Source organism: Lampetra fluviatilis, chromosome 39 (assembly GCF_964198595.1).
Source record: "Lampetra fluviatilis chromosome 39, kcLamFluv1.1, whole genome shotgun sequence".
Lineage (NCBI taxonomy): Eukaryota > Metazoa > Chordata > Hyperoartia > Petromyzontiformes > Petromyzontidae > Lampetra > Lampetra fluviatilis.
This window is the reverse complement of record NC_136313.1, coordinates 7,608,259-7,626,104: the sequence shown is the minus strand read 5'-3', so window position 1 is coordinate 7,626,104 and position 17,846 is coordinate 7,608,259. Positions and strand designations below refer to the sequence as shown.

The 17,846-nt window shown below is 43.4% G+C and overlaps 2 protein-coding genes across 6 annotated transcripts in view; one reads left to right on the top strand and one right to left on the bottom strand.

Moving 5' to 3' along the window:
• The window catches only part of DHX37 (DEAH-box helicase 37), a 126,570-nt gene that overhangs the window by 39,651 nt on the left and 69,073 nt on the right, over nucleotides 1-17,846 (bottom strand). The window contains exons 2-3 of one of the 3 annotated variants that reach the window (XM_078874604.1): nucleotides 2,114-2,228; nucleotides 553-674 (exon numbers count right to left, since the gene is read on the bottom strand). In XM_078874604.1, coding sequence (XP_078730730.1) covers nucleotides 553-658 — 106 coding nt within the window. In that variant the 5' untranslated portion in view covers nucleotides 659-674; nucleotides 2,114-2,228. Of the gene's footprint in view, nucleotides 1-552; nucleotides 675-2,113; nucleotides 2,641-17,846 lie in introns of those variants that run through there. The other 2 variants (XM_078874602.1, XM_078874603.1) reach the window with 2 other exon arrangements.
• SAMD8 (sterile alpha motif domain containing 8) overlaps nucleotides 4,135-17,846 on the top strand; it is a 31,064-nt gene continuing 17,352 nt past the window's right edge. For all 3 annotated transcript variants that reach the window (XM_078874599.1, XM_078874598.1, XM_078874600.1), the window contains exon 1: nucleotides 4,135-4,822. The gene's annotated coding sequence lies outside the window, so the exon portion shown is untranslated. The remainder of the gene's footprint in view (nucleotides 4,823-17,846) is intronic.

Genomic DNA, 17,846 nt, shown 5'->3' with positions numbered 1-17,846 from the left:
CCAAGTAAATCTTGCAAGCTTTGTTCCATTTTACTCGTCACTCTCCATGTTTCTCATCCACATCTCGTAGCAAGCAGGTGCTATATACACCGATCGAAAACGCAGTCTCATCAAAACAAAACAAGTATAACCCATAAAAACTAAGTTTTTCACTATAAATCCTTTATATGCGTGGCGGCTAGAGTCCTCTCGTCCTCTGGCTTGAGATGGCTGCCACCTATGGGTCAGATGATTGTATTGCACCATTAAGCAATTGGTAATTAAATATAATATTTTTGTCCTAAAAAGTGTAAAATTTTGTAAAAAAATTTTCCACGAACATTAATTGTCACGCACAACGAGTCTGTGTGGAAAATGTCAGCTCGATTGGATCACGGGAAGTGGGGTTAAAAAACGACCGAAAGATTTGCACGGTCGTAAGCGTGCAAGCAAGCAAACTTAATATAAAAGGATTTAAAAATCACAAATTTAAAAAAGACAAGCAACTCGAGTACCTTGCAAGAAGATGTTACAGTAATCATTAAATCAGGGGACACAGGAATGGCCATGTACCTTCGAGAGTGATCTCCTTGGCTGCCGCGTTCTTGGAGGGCGTGAGACTCTGCGAGGACGGCTGAAGGCGACCACGCCAATTGTGTCTACGCTTTAGCCGGCCCATGCTGCTGCCAACGCTGCTGCGGGCAAGCACGTGGGGCACACGCACGCGGCCACACACCGGAGGACACACGAAGCACATTGCATTCTTATTCTTAGGTTTTTTTCGGTAAAGTCACGTAGGTAAAAAATTAAAATTTATAAAAGTAAAATAAAAATCACGACGTTTCGGAGGCAACACAAGCTTCCGTCTTCAGGTGGAACAGTCACAGCACGATAGCTGTATGATACAACTATCGGAAGCTTCAGGTGGAACAGCTGTATCATACAGCTATCGTGATGTGACTGTTCCACCTGAAGACGGAAGCTTGTGTTGCCTCCGAAACGTCGAGATTTGTATTTTATTTTTATTTTACTTTTATTAATTTAAATTTTTTACCTACGTGACTTTACCGAAAAAAACCTAAGAATATGAATCCTTGCAGTCACGAAAGCCTCAAATCTAGAATTACATTGCATTCTTGTCAAACACGAGCTCACGCGAATATACAGAATACATTTATATACACGTATACCACTGTCTGCGGCCGTCTGGAACGCTCTTCGTTCCGATATTGGGAAGCCACTGGAGCTATGCACTTTAAATCCGAATTGAAAACTCATTTGTTTAGAACTGCTTTTTGTGTTTAGTTCGTTGTCCTTCCCCCGCACGGTTTACTACGTACGGTGCAAAGTAAGTTCAACATACATGCAACGTTATGACCCTCTTACTTTAATCCAGTGTTAATTTCGTTAAAGGAATTCGTTTCATATTTGGAAACGATGTTTATTAATTTATTTAACCATGACTGAGCGGACACCAATCATCAATCCGAACGAAAAGAGACCAACCACAATTTATAAACATCCCTGTTATAGATATCCATACTAACAATCCTCCTCTCCTTCTAACTTTCTTCCCGACCTGTGTGATTGAACACAGCCCTGTGTGTAAGCAATGGCCATTCGCCACTGCTTGACCAGTGCCCGTGCCAGGCTACGTGCACTTCGAGGCCACGTAAAGTTAGCGTATTAACCGAAGGCTCACCGGCAAGCAACGGGGCAGAGACCCAGGTGCTGTGGGTTATCCGAGACGATTGTGGTTCATCTTCTTGGTTCTTTCGGTAAAGTCACGTAGAATGGAAATAATAAAACAATAAAATAATTCTCACGACGTTTCGGCCACAACGCAAGCAGCCGTCCTCAGGTGAAGACCAGGTCTGTCGGGGAGACAGCGTCTGACCTGGTCTTCACCTGAGGACGGCTGCTTGCGTTGTGGCCGAAACGTCGTGAGAATTATTTTATTGGTTTATTTTTATTATTTTATTATTTCCATTCTACGTGACTTTACCGAAAGAACCAAGAAGATGAATCCCTGCAGTCACGAAAGCTTTAAATCGAAACGATTGTGGTTGTTTGAAGCGCCCGCGGCGTTCGATCCACACGTGGTGGCAACACCAGCGGCGTACGGAACACTCACCCGGCACGCCAAGCACAGCTACGGACAGCACGACGAGGGATAAATCCGTGAACGTTCTGGAGACACGGGCGCAGTGTGAGTCTCACTGAATCGTCGCCACCGTCATCATCATCATGGCCGCGCGGTATAAACTCGAAACTTTGAAGAAGCCTCCTTCCCACAAACCACGCGCCACCCACGTGCGCGCTTCCACGGGGCAGATTGTTTCCCGTGCCGTCCGGGTTTGTTTTTTACGTTCCGCCCAGTCGGTTTGGCGGAGGTTCCGGAAACAAACCGCCGACTGTCGAATAGCGATGGGCGTACGACATCGGCGGTGTCGGACGCCGCACGATGTAACAGTGATGTTTAAAGAACGCGGTATCCCGAACGTGATGCTTGTTGCGTGTAAGGAGGGCTTCGGTGATATCCGCGGGGCGATTTAAACTCGGAACCCGGGACCAGAGTGGCCGGGAGGAAGTGACGTGGCACAACTCCGACTTCACCGCTGACGACTTCCGCTTTCACGCAGCAGCAGCAGCAGGCGAAGGTTTTCGCGACCAAAAATGTCCGTTATGTTATTATCCATCATACTCTTATGTTCTTTCGGTAAAGTCACGTCGGTAAAAAATATAATAATAATAATAATAGAAATAAAATAAAAAATAATAATAGAAATAAAATAAAAAAATAAAATAAACATATAAATAAAAAAAATAGAAATAAAATAAAAAATAATAATAGAAATAAAATAAAAATAATAATAGAAATAAAATAATTAATATTTCCATTATTTATATTTTTACCTACGTGACTTTATCGAAAAAAAACTAAGAGTATGACTCCTTGCAGTCACGAAAGCTTCAAATCTAGAGTTATCCACAATGTTATGCAATATACATAATATTCAATATTATCCATAATATTATTCAACATTGTCCATCATCAGATTATCCAATATCCATAGTTATCCAATATTGTCCATAGGGGCCGTCCATAAAGGACGTCACGCGATTTTGCATGATAGCTACATAATTCTAGATTTGAAGTTTTCTTGACTGCAAGGATCTTTGTTTCTTTCGGTAAAGTCACGTAGGTAAAAAAAAAATTAAAATGAAAACAATTAAATTAAATCATCAACGAAATTTTTTTTTTAAATGAAAACAATTAAATTACATCATCAACGGTTGCTTGTGTTGCTTCCGAAACGTCGTGATTTAATTTAATTGTTTTAATTTTAATTTATTTTTTACCTACGTGACTTTACCGAAACAACCAAATAGAATAGCTACATAACTCAGTGGGGCTTAGTATAGTAAAAAAATTTTAGTTTTATTTGTATATTTGTAAGTGATTCTAGATTTGAAGCTTTCGTGACTGCAAGGAATCAATTCTAGATTTGAAGCTTTCGTGACTGCAAGGAATCATATTCTTAGGTTTTTTCGGTAAAGTCACGTAGGTAAAACATCAAAATTAATGAAAATAAAATAAAATAAAAATCACGTTTCGGAGGCAACACAAGTCTCCGTCATCAGGTGCGACCGTCACAGCCGAATTAGCTGCATCAAGTGAGGCAATGATTCAAGAAGTAATCCCTTATAAGCAAGTTGGAGGGGGGAGGAGAGGGGGGGGGAGCTCATCAGAATGTGGTGATTTTTGTTTTATTTTATTTTCATTAATTTTGATGTTTTACCTACGTGACTTTACCGAAAAAACCTAAGAATATATTTGTAAGTGATTTGTTTACATCTCCTATACTTTGCACTCCGATCGTGTTTTTATTGCTTGTTGTTGTTCTGACTTGCCCCTTACTGGATATCTGTAAACATAAATAACTTTATAGATCATCGGATTCCTCCTGCACTATAAATAATTCTGATTTTAAAACAATTCGATTCTGTAATCGATTCGCCTTGTAGGGGTGAATCGCGCGGCAAGTAGCCAGGAATCGATCCGCACAGATCGCGATGACGTCGTGTTTACTCGCGCGCGCGGCGCCCGTGACGTCATCGTCTTGGCGCGTGACCACGTGGGCGGGCCAGCAACAGCTGTTGGTGTGGTGGTGGTGGTCCACGTTGCAAGTGACAGCAGCAGCAGCAGCGTGCTGCTTGGAGGAGCGGTGGTGTCGTGCAGAGCTTGTGGGAGCCTACAGACCAGTCTATGGGATTGTAGAGAGCCTGTGGGAGTGTAGAGAGCCTGTGGGATTGTATAGAGCCTGTGGGAGTGTATAGAGGAGTTTACAGAGTCTACAGGGGTGTACAGAGTCTATAGGAATGTATAGAGTATACTGTATAGGGGTTTACAGACTATAGGGGTGTACATAATCTATAGGGGTTTACAGTCTATAGGGGTTTACAGTATATAGGGGTTTACAGTCTATAGGGGTTTACAGTCTATAGGGGTTTACAGTCTATAGGGGTTTACAGAGTCTATAGGGGTGTACAGTCTATAGGGGTGTACAGAGTCTATAGGAGTGTACAGAGTGTGTAGGAGTGTACAGAGTCTGTAGGGAGGGGTGGGTGTCTTGCCAAGTCATCTTCAAGTCAGTGAACACACAACACCGGACGTGGTTTCCTGCCGGCGAGGAACCCACAATACTTCCCGCGGTAGCCTCCAAGTGCACCTAGCCTGGCACAAGCTCCGTGACGTCACTTGGTGAATGGTGGGCTGTTGTCAAAGACCCTTCGTGTTCATCGGGAACCAGCATGCGTCGGACAACGTGGTGACGATCAGGTACAGCATGTGCCGCTACACAACGCACGTGTCACGAGTTCGATTCCCGTTCACGGCTAACAACCAGTGACGATTATCTGAACCGGTCCTGGGCCTCCCCCTAGGTCGACTCAGCCTCAAATGAGTACCTGGTGCGGTGTGTAGTAAACATCGCCGCTAGGAAAACAAAGGCGGTCGGGCGTGGTGCTGGCCACCCACCCCCTCGTGTGCCGTGCCGGCCTTCATAGGTGTTCGCTAACAGCACTTTCCCCTACAGTCTGTTAATGCTATACGGGGGATCTTTGTCTTTATCTGTGTAACTTATGTGCTCGCTATCAGCACTTGCCCCTACAGTTTGTTAAGGCTACACGGGGGATCTTTGTTTTTATCTGTGTAACTTATGTGCTCGCTAACAGCACTTGCCCCTACAGTCTGTTAAGGCTACACGGGGGATCTTTGTCTTTATCTGTGTAACTTATGTGCTCGCTAACAGCACTTGCCCCTACAGTCTGTTAAGGCTACACGGGGGATCTTTGTCTTTATCTGTGTAAATTATGTGCTCGCTAACAGCACTTGCCCCTACAGTCTGTTAATGCTATACGGGGGATCTTTGTCTTTATCTGTGTAACTTATGTGCTCGCTAACAGCACTTGCCCCCTAACAGCACTTGCCCCAACAGTCTGTTAAGGCTACACGGGGGATCTTTGTCTTTGTGTTACTTTGCCTACTTTTCAAAGTGTGCGTTGCATAATCGATATCATCAACCATGATCAATCCACTGCTGGATTAATACAATTCTCCCGCTGTCCAGCGATGTAGTAGTGAGTAGTGGTCATAACAATCCACCCCACTCCTGCACACACCCACTCACGAGCTGATTTCGCCGCTCCATCTCCTGCATGTTCGTCACTCTCTCTCTGTGATTGCTCTGCCCATCAGACATGGTGTGTACCCTGTGTTGTGATTGTTCTGATCATCAGACATGGTATGTACCCTGTGTTGTGATTGTTCTGTCCATCAGACATGGTGTGTACCCTGTGTTGTGATTGTTCTGTCCATCAGACATGGTGTGTACCCTGTGTTGTGATTACTCTGCCCATCAGACATGGTGTGTACCCTGTGTTGTGATTGTTCTGTCCATCAGACATGGTGTGTACCCTGTGTTGTGATTGTTCTGTCCATCAGACATGGTGTGTACCCTGTGTTGTGATTGTTCTGTCCATCAGACATGGTGTGTACCCTGTGTTGTGATTGTTCTGTCCATCAGACATGGTGTGTACCCTGTGTTGTGATTACTCTGCCCATCAGACATGGTGTGTACCCTGTGTTGTGATTGTTCTGTCCATCAGACATGGTGTGTACCCTGTGTTGTGATTGTTCTGTCCATCAGACATGGTGTGTACCCTGTGTTGTGATTGTTCTGTCCATCAGACATGGTGTGTACCCTGTGTTGTGATTGTTCTGTCCATCAGACATGGTGTGTACCCTGTGTTGTGATTGTTCTGTCCATCAGACATGGTGTGTACCCTGTGTTGTGGTTGCTCTGCCCATCAGACATGGTGTGTAGCCTGTGTTGTGATTGTTCTGATCATCAGACATGGTATGTACCCTGTGTTGTGATTGTTCTGATCATCAGACATGGTGTGTACCCTGTGTTGTGATTGTTCTGTCCATCAGACATGGTGTGTACCCTGTGTTGTGATTGTTCTGTCCATCAGACATGGTGTGTAGCCTGTGTTGTGATTGTTCTGATCATCAGACATGGTGTGTACCCTGTGTTGTGATTGCTCTGATCATCAGACATGGTGTGTACCCTGTGTTGTGATTGTTCTGTCCATCAGACATGGTGTGTACCCTGTGTTGTGATTGTTCTGTCCATCAGACATGGTGTGTACCCTGTGTTGTGATTGCTCTGCCCATCAGACATGGTGTGTACCCTGTGTTGTGATTGTTCTGTCCATCAGACATGGTGTGTAGCCTGTGTTGTGATTGCTCTGCCCATCAGACATGGTGTGTAGTCTGTGTTGTGATTGTTCTGTCCATCAGACATGGTGTGTACCCTGTGTTGTGATTGTTCTGTCCATCAGACATGGTGTGTACCCTGTGTTGTGATTGCTCTGCCCATCAGACATGGTGTGTACCCTGTGTTGTGATTGTTCTGTCCATCAGACATGGTGTGTAGCCTGTGTTGTGATTGCTCTGCCCATCAGACATGGTGTGTAGCCTGTGTTGTGATTGCTCTGCCCATCAGACATGGTGTGTAGCCTGTGTTGTGATTGCTCTGCCCATCAGACATGGTGTGTAGCCTGTGTTGTGATTGTTCTGTCCATCAGACATGGTGTGTAGTCTGTGTTGTGATTGCTCTGCCCATCAGACATGGTGTGTACCCTGTGTTGTGATTGCTCTGTCCATCAGACATGGTGTGTACCCTGTGTTGTGATTGCTCTGATCATCAGACATGGTGTGTACCCTGTGTTGTGATTGCTCTGCCCATCAGACATGGTGTGTACCCTGTGTTGTGATTGTTCTGTCCATCAGACATGGTGTGTACCCTGTGTTGTGATTGTTCTGTCCATCAGACATGGTGTGTAGCCTGTGTTGTGATTGCTCTGCCCATCAGACATGGTGTGTACCCTGTGTTGTGATTGCTCTGATCATCAGACATGGTGTGTACCCTGTGTTGTGATTGTTCTGATCATCAGACATGGTGTGTACCCTGTGTTGTGATTGCTCTGATCATCAGACATGGTGTGTACCCTGTGTTGTGATTGTTCTGATCATCAGACATGGTGTGTACCCTGTGTTGTGATTGCTCTGCCCATCAGACATGGTGTGTACCCTGTGTTGTGATTGTTCTGTCCATCAGACATGGTGTGTAGCCTGTGTTGTGATTGCTCTGCCCATCAGACATGGTGTGTACCCTGTGTTGTGATTGCTCTGATCATCAGACATGGTGTGTACCCTGTGTTGTGATTGTTCTGATCATTAGACATGGTGTGTACCCTGTGTTGTGATTGTTCTGATCATTAGACATGGTGTGTAGTCTGTGTTGTGATTGCTCTGATCATCAGACATGGTGTGTACCCTGTGTTGTGATTGCTCTGATCATCAGACATGGTGTGTACCCTGTGTTGTGATTGCTCTGATCATCAGACATGGTGTGTACCCTGTGTTGTGATTGTTCTGATCATCAGACATGGTGTGTAGTCTGTGTTGTGATTGCTCTGATCATCAGACATGGTGTGTACCCTGTGTTGTGATTGCTCTGATCATCAGACATGGTGTGTACCCTGTGTTGTGATTGCTCTGCCCATCAGACATGGTGTGTACCCTGTGTTGTGATTGCTCTGATCATCAGACATGGTGTGTACCCTGTGTTGTGATTGCTCTGATCATCAGACGTGGTGTGTACCCTGTGTTGTGATTGCTCTGATCATCAGACATGGTGTGTACCCTGTGTTGTGATTGTTCTGTCCATCAGACATGGTGTGTACCCTGTGTTGTGATTGTTCTGTCCATCAGACATGGTGTGTACCCTGTGTTGTGATTGTTCTGTCCATCAGACATGGTGTGTACCCTGTGTTGTGATTGCTCTGCCCATCAGACATGGTGTGTACCCTGTGTTGTGATTGTTCTGTCCATCAGACATGGTGTGTACCCTGTGTTGTGATTGTTCTGTCCATCAGACATGGTGTGTACCCTGTGTTGTGATTGTTCTGCCCATCAGACATGGTGTGTACCCTGTGTTGTGATTGCTCTGATCATCAGACATGGTGTGTACCCTGTGTTGTGATTGCTCTGCCCATCAGACATGGTGTGTACCCTGTGTTGTGATTGTTCTGCCCATCAGACATGGTTAGTACCCTGTGTTGTGATTGCTCTGCCCATCAAACATGGTGTGTACCCTGTGTTGTGATTGCTCTGCCCATCAGACATGGTTAGTACCCTGTATTGTGATTGCTCTGATCATCAGACATGGTGTGTACCCTGTGTTGTGATTGTTCTGTCCATCAGACATGGTGTGTACCCTGTGTTGTGATTGTTCTGTCCATCAGACATGGTGTGTACCCTGTGTTGTGATTGCTCTGCCCATCAGACATGGTGTGTACCCTGTGTTGTGATTGTTCTGATCATCAGACATGGTGTGTACCCTGTGTTGTGATTGTTCTGTCCATCAGACATGGTGTGTACCCTGTGTTGTGATTGCTCTGCCCATCAGACATGGTGTGTACCCTGTGTTGTGATTGTTCTGATCATCAGACATGGTGTATACCCTGTGCTGTGATTGCTCTGATCATCAGACATGGTGTGTACCCTGTGTTGTGATTGTTCTGCCCATCAGACATCAATCGTCGCTTCGAGCGACCAGAGGAATCCTGCCACAAGCCCACAACTCACTTTTCTGTTCCAGACGGACTCACAACAGCGCTGTACACGTCTTTAACTCTCCAATCCACGCCTCCCTCCTCCTGCCTTAGCTCATTATTCGTATTAGCAGCCAGGTCATTACTGCTTCTTCTGGACGTGACTCTTGTTATTATTTGTTTCTTTCGGTTAAGTCACGTCTAAAGATAAAATAATAAATTAAATTAAATAATAGAATACGACGTTTCGATTGCAACACAAGCAATCATCATCAGGTATAATGAAATAGCGACATAAAATCTAACCAGAAAACTATAGACAGACATATTAGCGATGTCCCACATTCACAGCTGTCAACCCAAACGCTCTACCCCGTATTCTTGTCCAGAGAAATTGAGTTTTTCAGGGTCCATACGGCGTACAGCCGTTTCAATACGGGCACAACCAAAACAATAATAGGGTCAAATAAAATAAGTGTATTGTGTAACCCTTCGTAATTTTATTGTTGTACATTAACAACACATATCAAGCATCAGCATGCAATATCACAGACAGAAGCATGATAAGTAGCATCATTGACACCAATCGTCATCATTAATAGATAAAACTGCTTTTGTTTAGCAACATAAGTGTTGTCTATTTGTTTGTGTTTCTCCCATGTGATGGGGTTTTGTAGGATGTTGAGATCGATAAGGGGCACGGGGTGACCAATAAGTTCTGAATTGCTCTGTAATAAGGCAGGGCACTGATACTGGTAGGAACCTCCTGGTTACACCAGCCCACAGGGGATTAGTGTGTCCGTCCGTCCGTCGTGCAGGGAGGGGCTGGGTGGGGAGGGGCTGGGTGGGGAGGGGCTGGGTGGGGAGGGTGGGGCTGGGTGGGAGGGGTGGGGCTGGGTGGGGAGGGGCTGGTCACCCCGTGGTGCCCTTATAAAACTCAACGTTTAACCTACTCACGCCGACTTGTGCCCGCCCTCACAGTCGGCCATATTTGCGGAATACACCACGCCGCCGTTGACCCTGGTCATTGACCGAGCAACCCAACGTTGCTACCAGCTCCCTCCGCAGGAGGACAATGTGTTAAGGGGTTGACAGGAATGTAAATGGCATTTCAGCTGGAAAGGCACCAGTGCGAACATTGCCCATTGATCAACATCGAGGCAATAAGTGGCACGAGCAAGAGACACGTGGAGGGTCGACTTTGATTGATGGGAGCACAGTTCACACACCCCCTCGGCTCTCTCTGCCTGCAGTCTGATAAGTTTACTAATCACTTACTCGGTTGATAAAGACCAGAGGCAGATAGTTTTCAGTGAAACAACAGGGTTGTTTTTCAATGACACCGTTTGGGAGTGGGATTGGTAAGATAAAACATACTCTTTGGTTCTTTCGGTAAAGTCACGTAGGTATAAAATAAAATAAGTAATATTTAAAAAAACTTTTTTAAAACACGCTTTAATGAAATGTACAGTACTATGGAAGAACTCCACGACTCCAGGAAGTGGCCCCGAAGCTTGCCAGAACGTAAGGGGTCGTGGGCAATTATAGCAACGTGAGTTTACTGTGGACAATTAGAGCCAAGCCGAAACATAACATATACAAAATAATGTTGAAAAAAATGTTTTTTTTATGATAGAATATAGTATTGTCATCAGTATGACATAAGTATATACCAAGTTTGCAGTCGATACCACATTGGGAAGTGGGTTAAAATTGAGTTACAAGATTTGAGGATACAACAACAACGACAACAACAACAGACAGTGAGTTAATAGAAAGTGTGTAATAACAACAACAACAACAGACAGGTTGAGTTAATAGAAAGCGTGTAATAACAACAACAACAGACAGAGTGAGTTAATAGAAAGCGTGTAATAACAACAACAGAGTGAGTTAATAGAAAGCGTGTAATAACAACAGCAACAATAGACAGAGTGAGTTAATAGAAAGTGTGTAATAACAACAACAGACAGAGTGAGTGAGTTAATAGAAAGTGTGTTATAACAACAACAACAGAGTGAGTGAGTTAATAGAAAGCGTGTAATAACAACAACAACTGAGTGAGTGAGTTAATAGAAAGCGTGTAATAACAACAACAACAGAGTGAGTGAGTTAATAGAAAGCGTGTAATAACAACAACAACAGACAGAGTGAGTTAATAGAAAGCGTGTAATAACAACAACAACAGAGTGAGTGAGTTAATAGAAAGCGTGTAATAACAACAACAACAGAGTGAGTGAGTTAATAGAAAGCGTGTAATAACAACAACAACAGAGTGAGTGAGTTAATAGAAAGCGTGTAATAACAACAACAACAGACAGAGTGAGTTAATAGAAAGCGTGTAATAACAACAACAACAGAGTGAGTGAGTTAATAGAAAGCGTGTAATAACAACAACAACAGAGTGAGTGAGTTAATAGAAAGTGTGTAATGACAACAACAACAGACAGAGTGAGTTAATAGAAAGTGTGTAACAACAATAACAACAGAGTGAGTTAATAGAAAGTGTGTAACAACAACAACAGAGTGAGTTATTAGAAAGTGTGTAACAACAACAACAACAGAGTGAGTTAATAGAAAGCATGTAATGACAACAACAACAGAGTGAGTTAATAAAAAGTGTGTAACAACAACAACAACAGAGTGAGTTAATAGAAAGTGTGTAATAAATCACGACGTTTTGGGCACAACACATGCGTCCGTCCCACCTGATGACGGAAGCTTGATTTTATTTTTCTACCTACGTGACTTTACCGAAAGAACCAAAGATAAAATAAAACTAATATAATATAAATTATAATGGTACAAATAACATCTTATTTTAGTTTTATTTTATTTTTCTACCTACGTGACTTTACCAAAAGAACCAAAGATAAAATAAAACAAAAAATATATAAATTATAATGGTACAAATAACATCTTATTTTTGTTTTATTAAATTTTTCTACCTATGTGACTTTACCGAAAGAACCAAAGAGTTTGGATTCCTGCAGTCACGAAAGCTTCAAATGAAGATCAAACATAGTTTAGTTTTATTTGTATATATTTCTTAATTTTTTTGTTTACCTTTCCTATACTTTGCACTTCCTGTCGTGTTGTTGTTTTATTCGTTCTGACCCCGTGCCACTACTGGACATCTGTAGCTCATCGGATTCCTCCTGCAGTCCAAATAAATATTCTGAAGATGAATATAACTAATGCTTAATATTTTACAAGTAATTTTAACAATGTAATGTGGAAGGATAGTGATTTATCTGCATTAACCCACACGGTAGAATCAAGTTAAATGAAAACATCAAACTATATTCTTGGTTCTTTCGGTAAAGTCACGTAGAAGGGAAATAATAAAATAATAAAAATTAAACATAATAAAATATTTCCCTTCTACGTGACTTTACCAAAAGAACCAAAAAGATGAATCCCTGCAGTCACGAAAGCTTTAAATCGAAACATTATCAAACTAATATTGCTTGACTGTAATTCAACTCTATTCAGAGTAAACTATTCTTGTCCGTATTCTCTTCAGGGAATACTGAACACAAACTGTGGTGGACAGCGACAGCTGGTAGCAGCCACGAGCGTGCTAAATGACAGCGCTTTCTGCCCTTATGAATCTGTGTCCAGTTGGACGCGTCTCACACGATGCTAACTCGTGCAGAAACCTTCCTCCCTCGCAATATATCACCCCCCGAACAGTGTCAATTTGGTTACTTTGGGATTTTTGCACACAGCGTTGGTGTACGGTGATTTTTTTTCTGCAATATTTTGCTGTCTTTTCTTGGATTTTCTGTTTGCACTTGGTCACATATTCACTTTAAGATGTTTTTTGTTAATTTTTTTCTTTGTTGCGGTTGCACCCGATTCACGAGCCGAATGGCTCACAGGGCTATACCTAATAAATGAACTTGAACTTTACTAGAGCTGTGGCAATTAACCAAGTAAGTCGATTGAAATTGTAATCGACCACTTTTGTCGTCACCGACAAGTCTTCTGATGATGCCGATTGCCTCTCCAAGCTCCGTCCATCACCTCCCGTCCAGCGACACTCGTGGGACAAGAGGTGAGGCTTTTTTTTCCCCACCGTGTATTTTGATGTTGTCCGATTCGTCGAGTAATCCAATCGATAACCGGTAGGGTGATCGATTACTTAGTTGGATTACAGCACAGCACTACACTTTAGTGGGCTGCTTATGGAGATACTGTGGGTCTCACTCAACCACACCGAGGAGTGGGACACGCTGAGAGTTTATCAAGACTGGTTGTCTCGAACCATCACGTGTGTCATCTGCCTCTATATCCAGTGTGTCTGCAAGGCTTAGAGTTGATTCTCATGCCCACCGTCCGTGGGTATGACCTCACATCCCACCGCACTTTGTCGCACAAGATGTGCGTTTCTCGAAATTCCACGGGATGTGGGATGGGGGTCATCGCTGCTTTGTGTGTTTAATTTGTTGTCCTTCCTCCGCACGGTTGGCTACGTTCGCTGTGAAAGAAGTTCAACTTAAATACATCCCACCGGCCAACTTCATTCACCACCAATAACTCGTTGAATATTCGATGGAGAGAAAACCGACCTGCAAAATATTGTGCTTTCTGTTGACGGCCCTTGTTACACGCTTTCTATTAACTCACACTGTCTGTTGTTGTTGTATCCTCAAATCTTGTCACTCAATTTTTACCCACTTCCCAATGTGGTATCGACTGCAAACGTGATATACTTATGTCATACTGATGACAATACTATATTCTATCATAAAAATAAAAAATCATATTTTTCAACAATCTTTTTTACATGTTGTGTTTCGGCTTGGGTCTAATTGTCCGCAGTAAACTCACGTTGGCTGTAAATGACCACGGTCTCTTACGTTATGGCAAGCTTCGGGGCCACTTCCTGGAGTCGTGGAGTTCTGCCATTACTAGTACGGTACATTTCATTAAAGCGTGTTTAATTGTTTTAATATTACTTATTTGGTGTCAGCCTGAGGTCACCAGTCGCTTACAGAGGTGGGACAAAGTCATTGTTATGCAAGTCCAAGTCGAGTCGCAAGTCATCAAATTCATGACTCGAGTCTGACTCGAGTCCAAGTCACATGACTCGAGTCCACATCTCAGAGGTGGGACAAAGTCATTGTTATGCAAGTCCAAGTCGAGTCGCAAGTCATCAAATTCATGACTCGAGTCTGACTCGAGTCCAAGTCACATGACTCGAGTCCACACCTCTGGTCGCTTATCACGTGTGTTTGTGGGTGGCACCCTTTTGCCAGTACAGTATCACCATGTTGGTGTCATTTGTCCTGTGTCCCGGGCTCTCCACGGGATCTATTTACCATATTCTTAGGTTTTTTCAGTAAAGTCACGTAGGTAAAACATCAAAATTAATGAAAATAAAATAAAAACAAAAATCACATCAAGTGATCACTTGATGCAGCTAATTCGGCTGTGACGGTCCCACCTGATGATGGAGACTTGTGTTGCCTCCGAAACGTCGTGATTTTTGTTTTTATTTCATTTTATTTTCATTAATTTTGATGTTTTACCTACGTGACTTTACCGAAAAAACCTAAGAATATGATTCCTTGCAGTCACGAAAGCTTCAAATCTAGAATCTGTTTACCAGGTTCCAAGCTTTCTGGGTAAAACTTGGTGGTCTGGCATGGGCCACCAGCTCAGGCTGACTGGGCTGTTGTTTGCTGCGCTCTGACAATGTCCCTTTGTTAAGAACGACATGCTTTTAAATCACTCCCCCATTTCTGGCTGTTGATTTAATATACTTTGGTACAGTACTTGTTGTTTTTCACAGATTTTTTGCATTCTTGCATTGCACTCTCATGCCTTTGGATTGCTCTCATGCTCACATGTCCTTTGGATTGCACTCTCATACTCACATGCCCTTGCGATTGCACCCGTTGGGTTGCACTTTTTCGTCGAGGAGGCCGCTCTCCTATCTTACAGTTACATGCTAATCTCTCACATTAACATCACTAGCCCCGGCCACTTCTTTATGACCCTTGGGATACACCCATTTCAAACCTTTAAAAAAAGTCTGCCTCAGCAAGCAGACCATGCTTTCCCACCTGATGACGGACGCTTGTGTTGCGCCCGAAACGTCGTGATCTATTTTATTTTTCTACCCACGTGACTTTACCGAAAGAACCAAAGAGTATGGATTCCTGCAGTCACGAAAGCTTCAAATCAAGATTCTTGGGCAAGTTTATTAAAATCCCCCGATCGACAGGTCCCATGTGATGGGGCCACAGTGTGGGTACTTCCACCTCTACCAAGCGTGGAAGAGTAGGCCAAATTACCCTCGAGAAGGATATTCAAGATATCCGTCGAGTTAAGTCCCTTCTGCCAGCAGTGGCTTGAGGAAGTGATTGCAAGGCTGTGCCTTTGTGTTTGTGATATTATTTTTATAACTTAGAGGATCCAATAGTTCCATATCCTAAGGCAGGGGTGTCCAAACTTTTTGCAAAGAGGGCCACATTTGATAAGTGAAGATGCCCGGGGACCAATAGATCCTTTTGACATTGTTTTAACCACAAAAGTTACGTGGAAATACACACAGTTATAAAACAATTATCATTGTCACAATTACCTTTATTTTTCAAATGACAATGTAACCAAATATAAGCCACTCAGGCAGACGGGAACAACTCTAAAAACGCAATTCTGCCTTTCATTCAGTCAGATAACATTGAACAAACTGTATAGAATACCTTAAATTTCCACGAGTTTTATGATGTATTTATTCTGACAGAGCTGGCGAGCCATAACTAACACATTATAAGACCGAAGCTGCGGGCCGTATGAAATCTGACCGCTGGTCGTGATTGGCCCGCGGGCCGGACTTTGGACATGCCTGTCCTAAGGAGTATGCAGTGTTGTCGCTTTACGAGGGCTCACGAGCCGGTTGGGACACACAGGGTGTGTTTGTTGAGCAAGAAAAGAGCATTGGACATGATTCATAAGGATGTGACTGAGTACATAAATAATCGCCCATGGGCGAGGTCCGGCCACCCACTAACTATAGCCCGGCCACCTCACCATCTGACCATGCACAAGTTTCGACGACAACAACACAAAAAACTACGGAATTAAAACTAGTCTTGTAACATTTTACTTAAACACAAACTTGCTTTTTGTGTTTATTTTGTCGGTCTTCCCCGCACCTATTAGCACGTACGGTGCGAAAAAAGTTCAAATACATACGTAATCCATGTAAATATGTATACATTTGTATTCACTAAGTCGGTAAAGGTGCAGCCCTGCAATTTACTTGCTTAAGACAATGCTGGCCAGTGCGAAAGTGTAGTTACTTATTTAAAGCCAGTTATTTATTTATTTATGTTCCCTTATTGATCCAAGAGCAGCCACACTGAGTCGTAAGATTGTCTTTTTTTCAGGAGGGTCCTGCATTGGCTTTTTATTTTTCAAAGTTTTCAGACAATGAATGAGTGACGAGTGTTTGTACAAGTGCAGGAAACCGGGGGACCCGGAGGAAACCCACGCGTGAAAAGGGAGCAACGCTCTATTCCCGTACGGATGGAAACGGATGGCACATAGGCCACTTGCTGTACTGCCTTTCTGGCAGGGTCAGGGTTATGACACCTTTTCACATCGTGCGTGCGCTCCGTCAACCCTCGCTGCCCTCACCGTGCCGGATTACCGGCTCCTAGTGACAGGCAGAGGTGGGACAAAGTCATTGTTATGCAAGTCCAAGTCGAGTCGCAAGTCATCAAATTCATGACTCGAGTCTGACTCGAGTCTAAGTCACATGACTCGAGTCCACACCTCTGGTGACAGGATATAAACGTTTCGTGTTTATCAAATCTAATTTGCCCATGTGCCCAAAACAAGAGGCGTGAGACCTCGTACACAGTGTTTATACAGTGTCAGATATGCGCTGGCTAATGGCCATAAATTAAATCTCTAGCGGTGAAGAATTCGTACAGATTATGTTACTTCATCTCTGCGTTGCATTCTTATTTGGCAATGCTGTGCCAGGTTCAGATTCTCGTTGAACTTGTCATAAGTTTCGCAATTTTAATATATATAGTTCACAGTCGTATAAGGGAGGGTAGCAACGTGATTATCACGGCCCACTGTGAACTCGGCGACCCAAATTCAATTCCCGGGTGATATCCGAGCCAGTCCTGGACTTTCAAGTATGGGCCAAACAACCCATATGGCTGACATGGCTAAGGGGGGAGACCTTCATCCAGCAGTGCATTTGCAAGAAGCCGTGTAAACCAGGACTGTATTCATGTTTTTTTCCTACAAGCATTGTGTTGGTCAGTGGCGTGGTAGATATCTTAATAGCAATATACATTGTAGGTGCATAGTAGATATCATTACAGCAATATACATTGTAGGTGCCATCAAACCCTAGCTTTAGAAGGCCAGTGTACTCTTATGGTGCTGTGTTGCGTATTTGTTGCGTACACATTTCTTGGGACGTTATCGCAAAGTTATTTCCATGTCGGTTGTACAAAGAGCCTATGAATTCTAAGTCAGTGGAGTGTTAAACCGAGAGCTTCCTCTGTGGTTGTGCATTGTGGTTTTTACGCATAAATAACCTGTATCTCATAATTCGTATTACTATCACGCTCGTTTACCCAGGGGAGTCTCGCTGAGTCACAAGAAACCTTTTCAGGAGAGCCCTGCCTGCCGAGTTTTCAGCC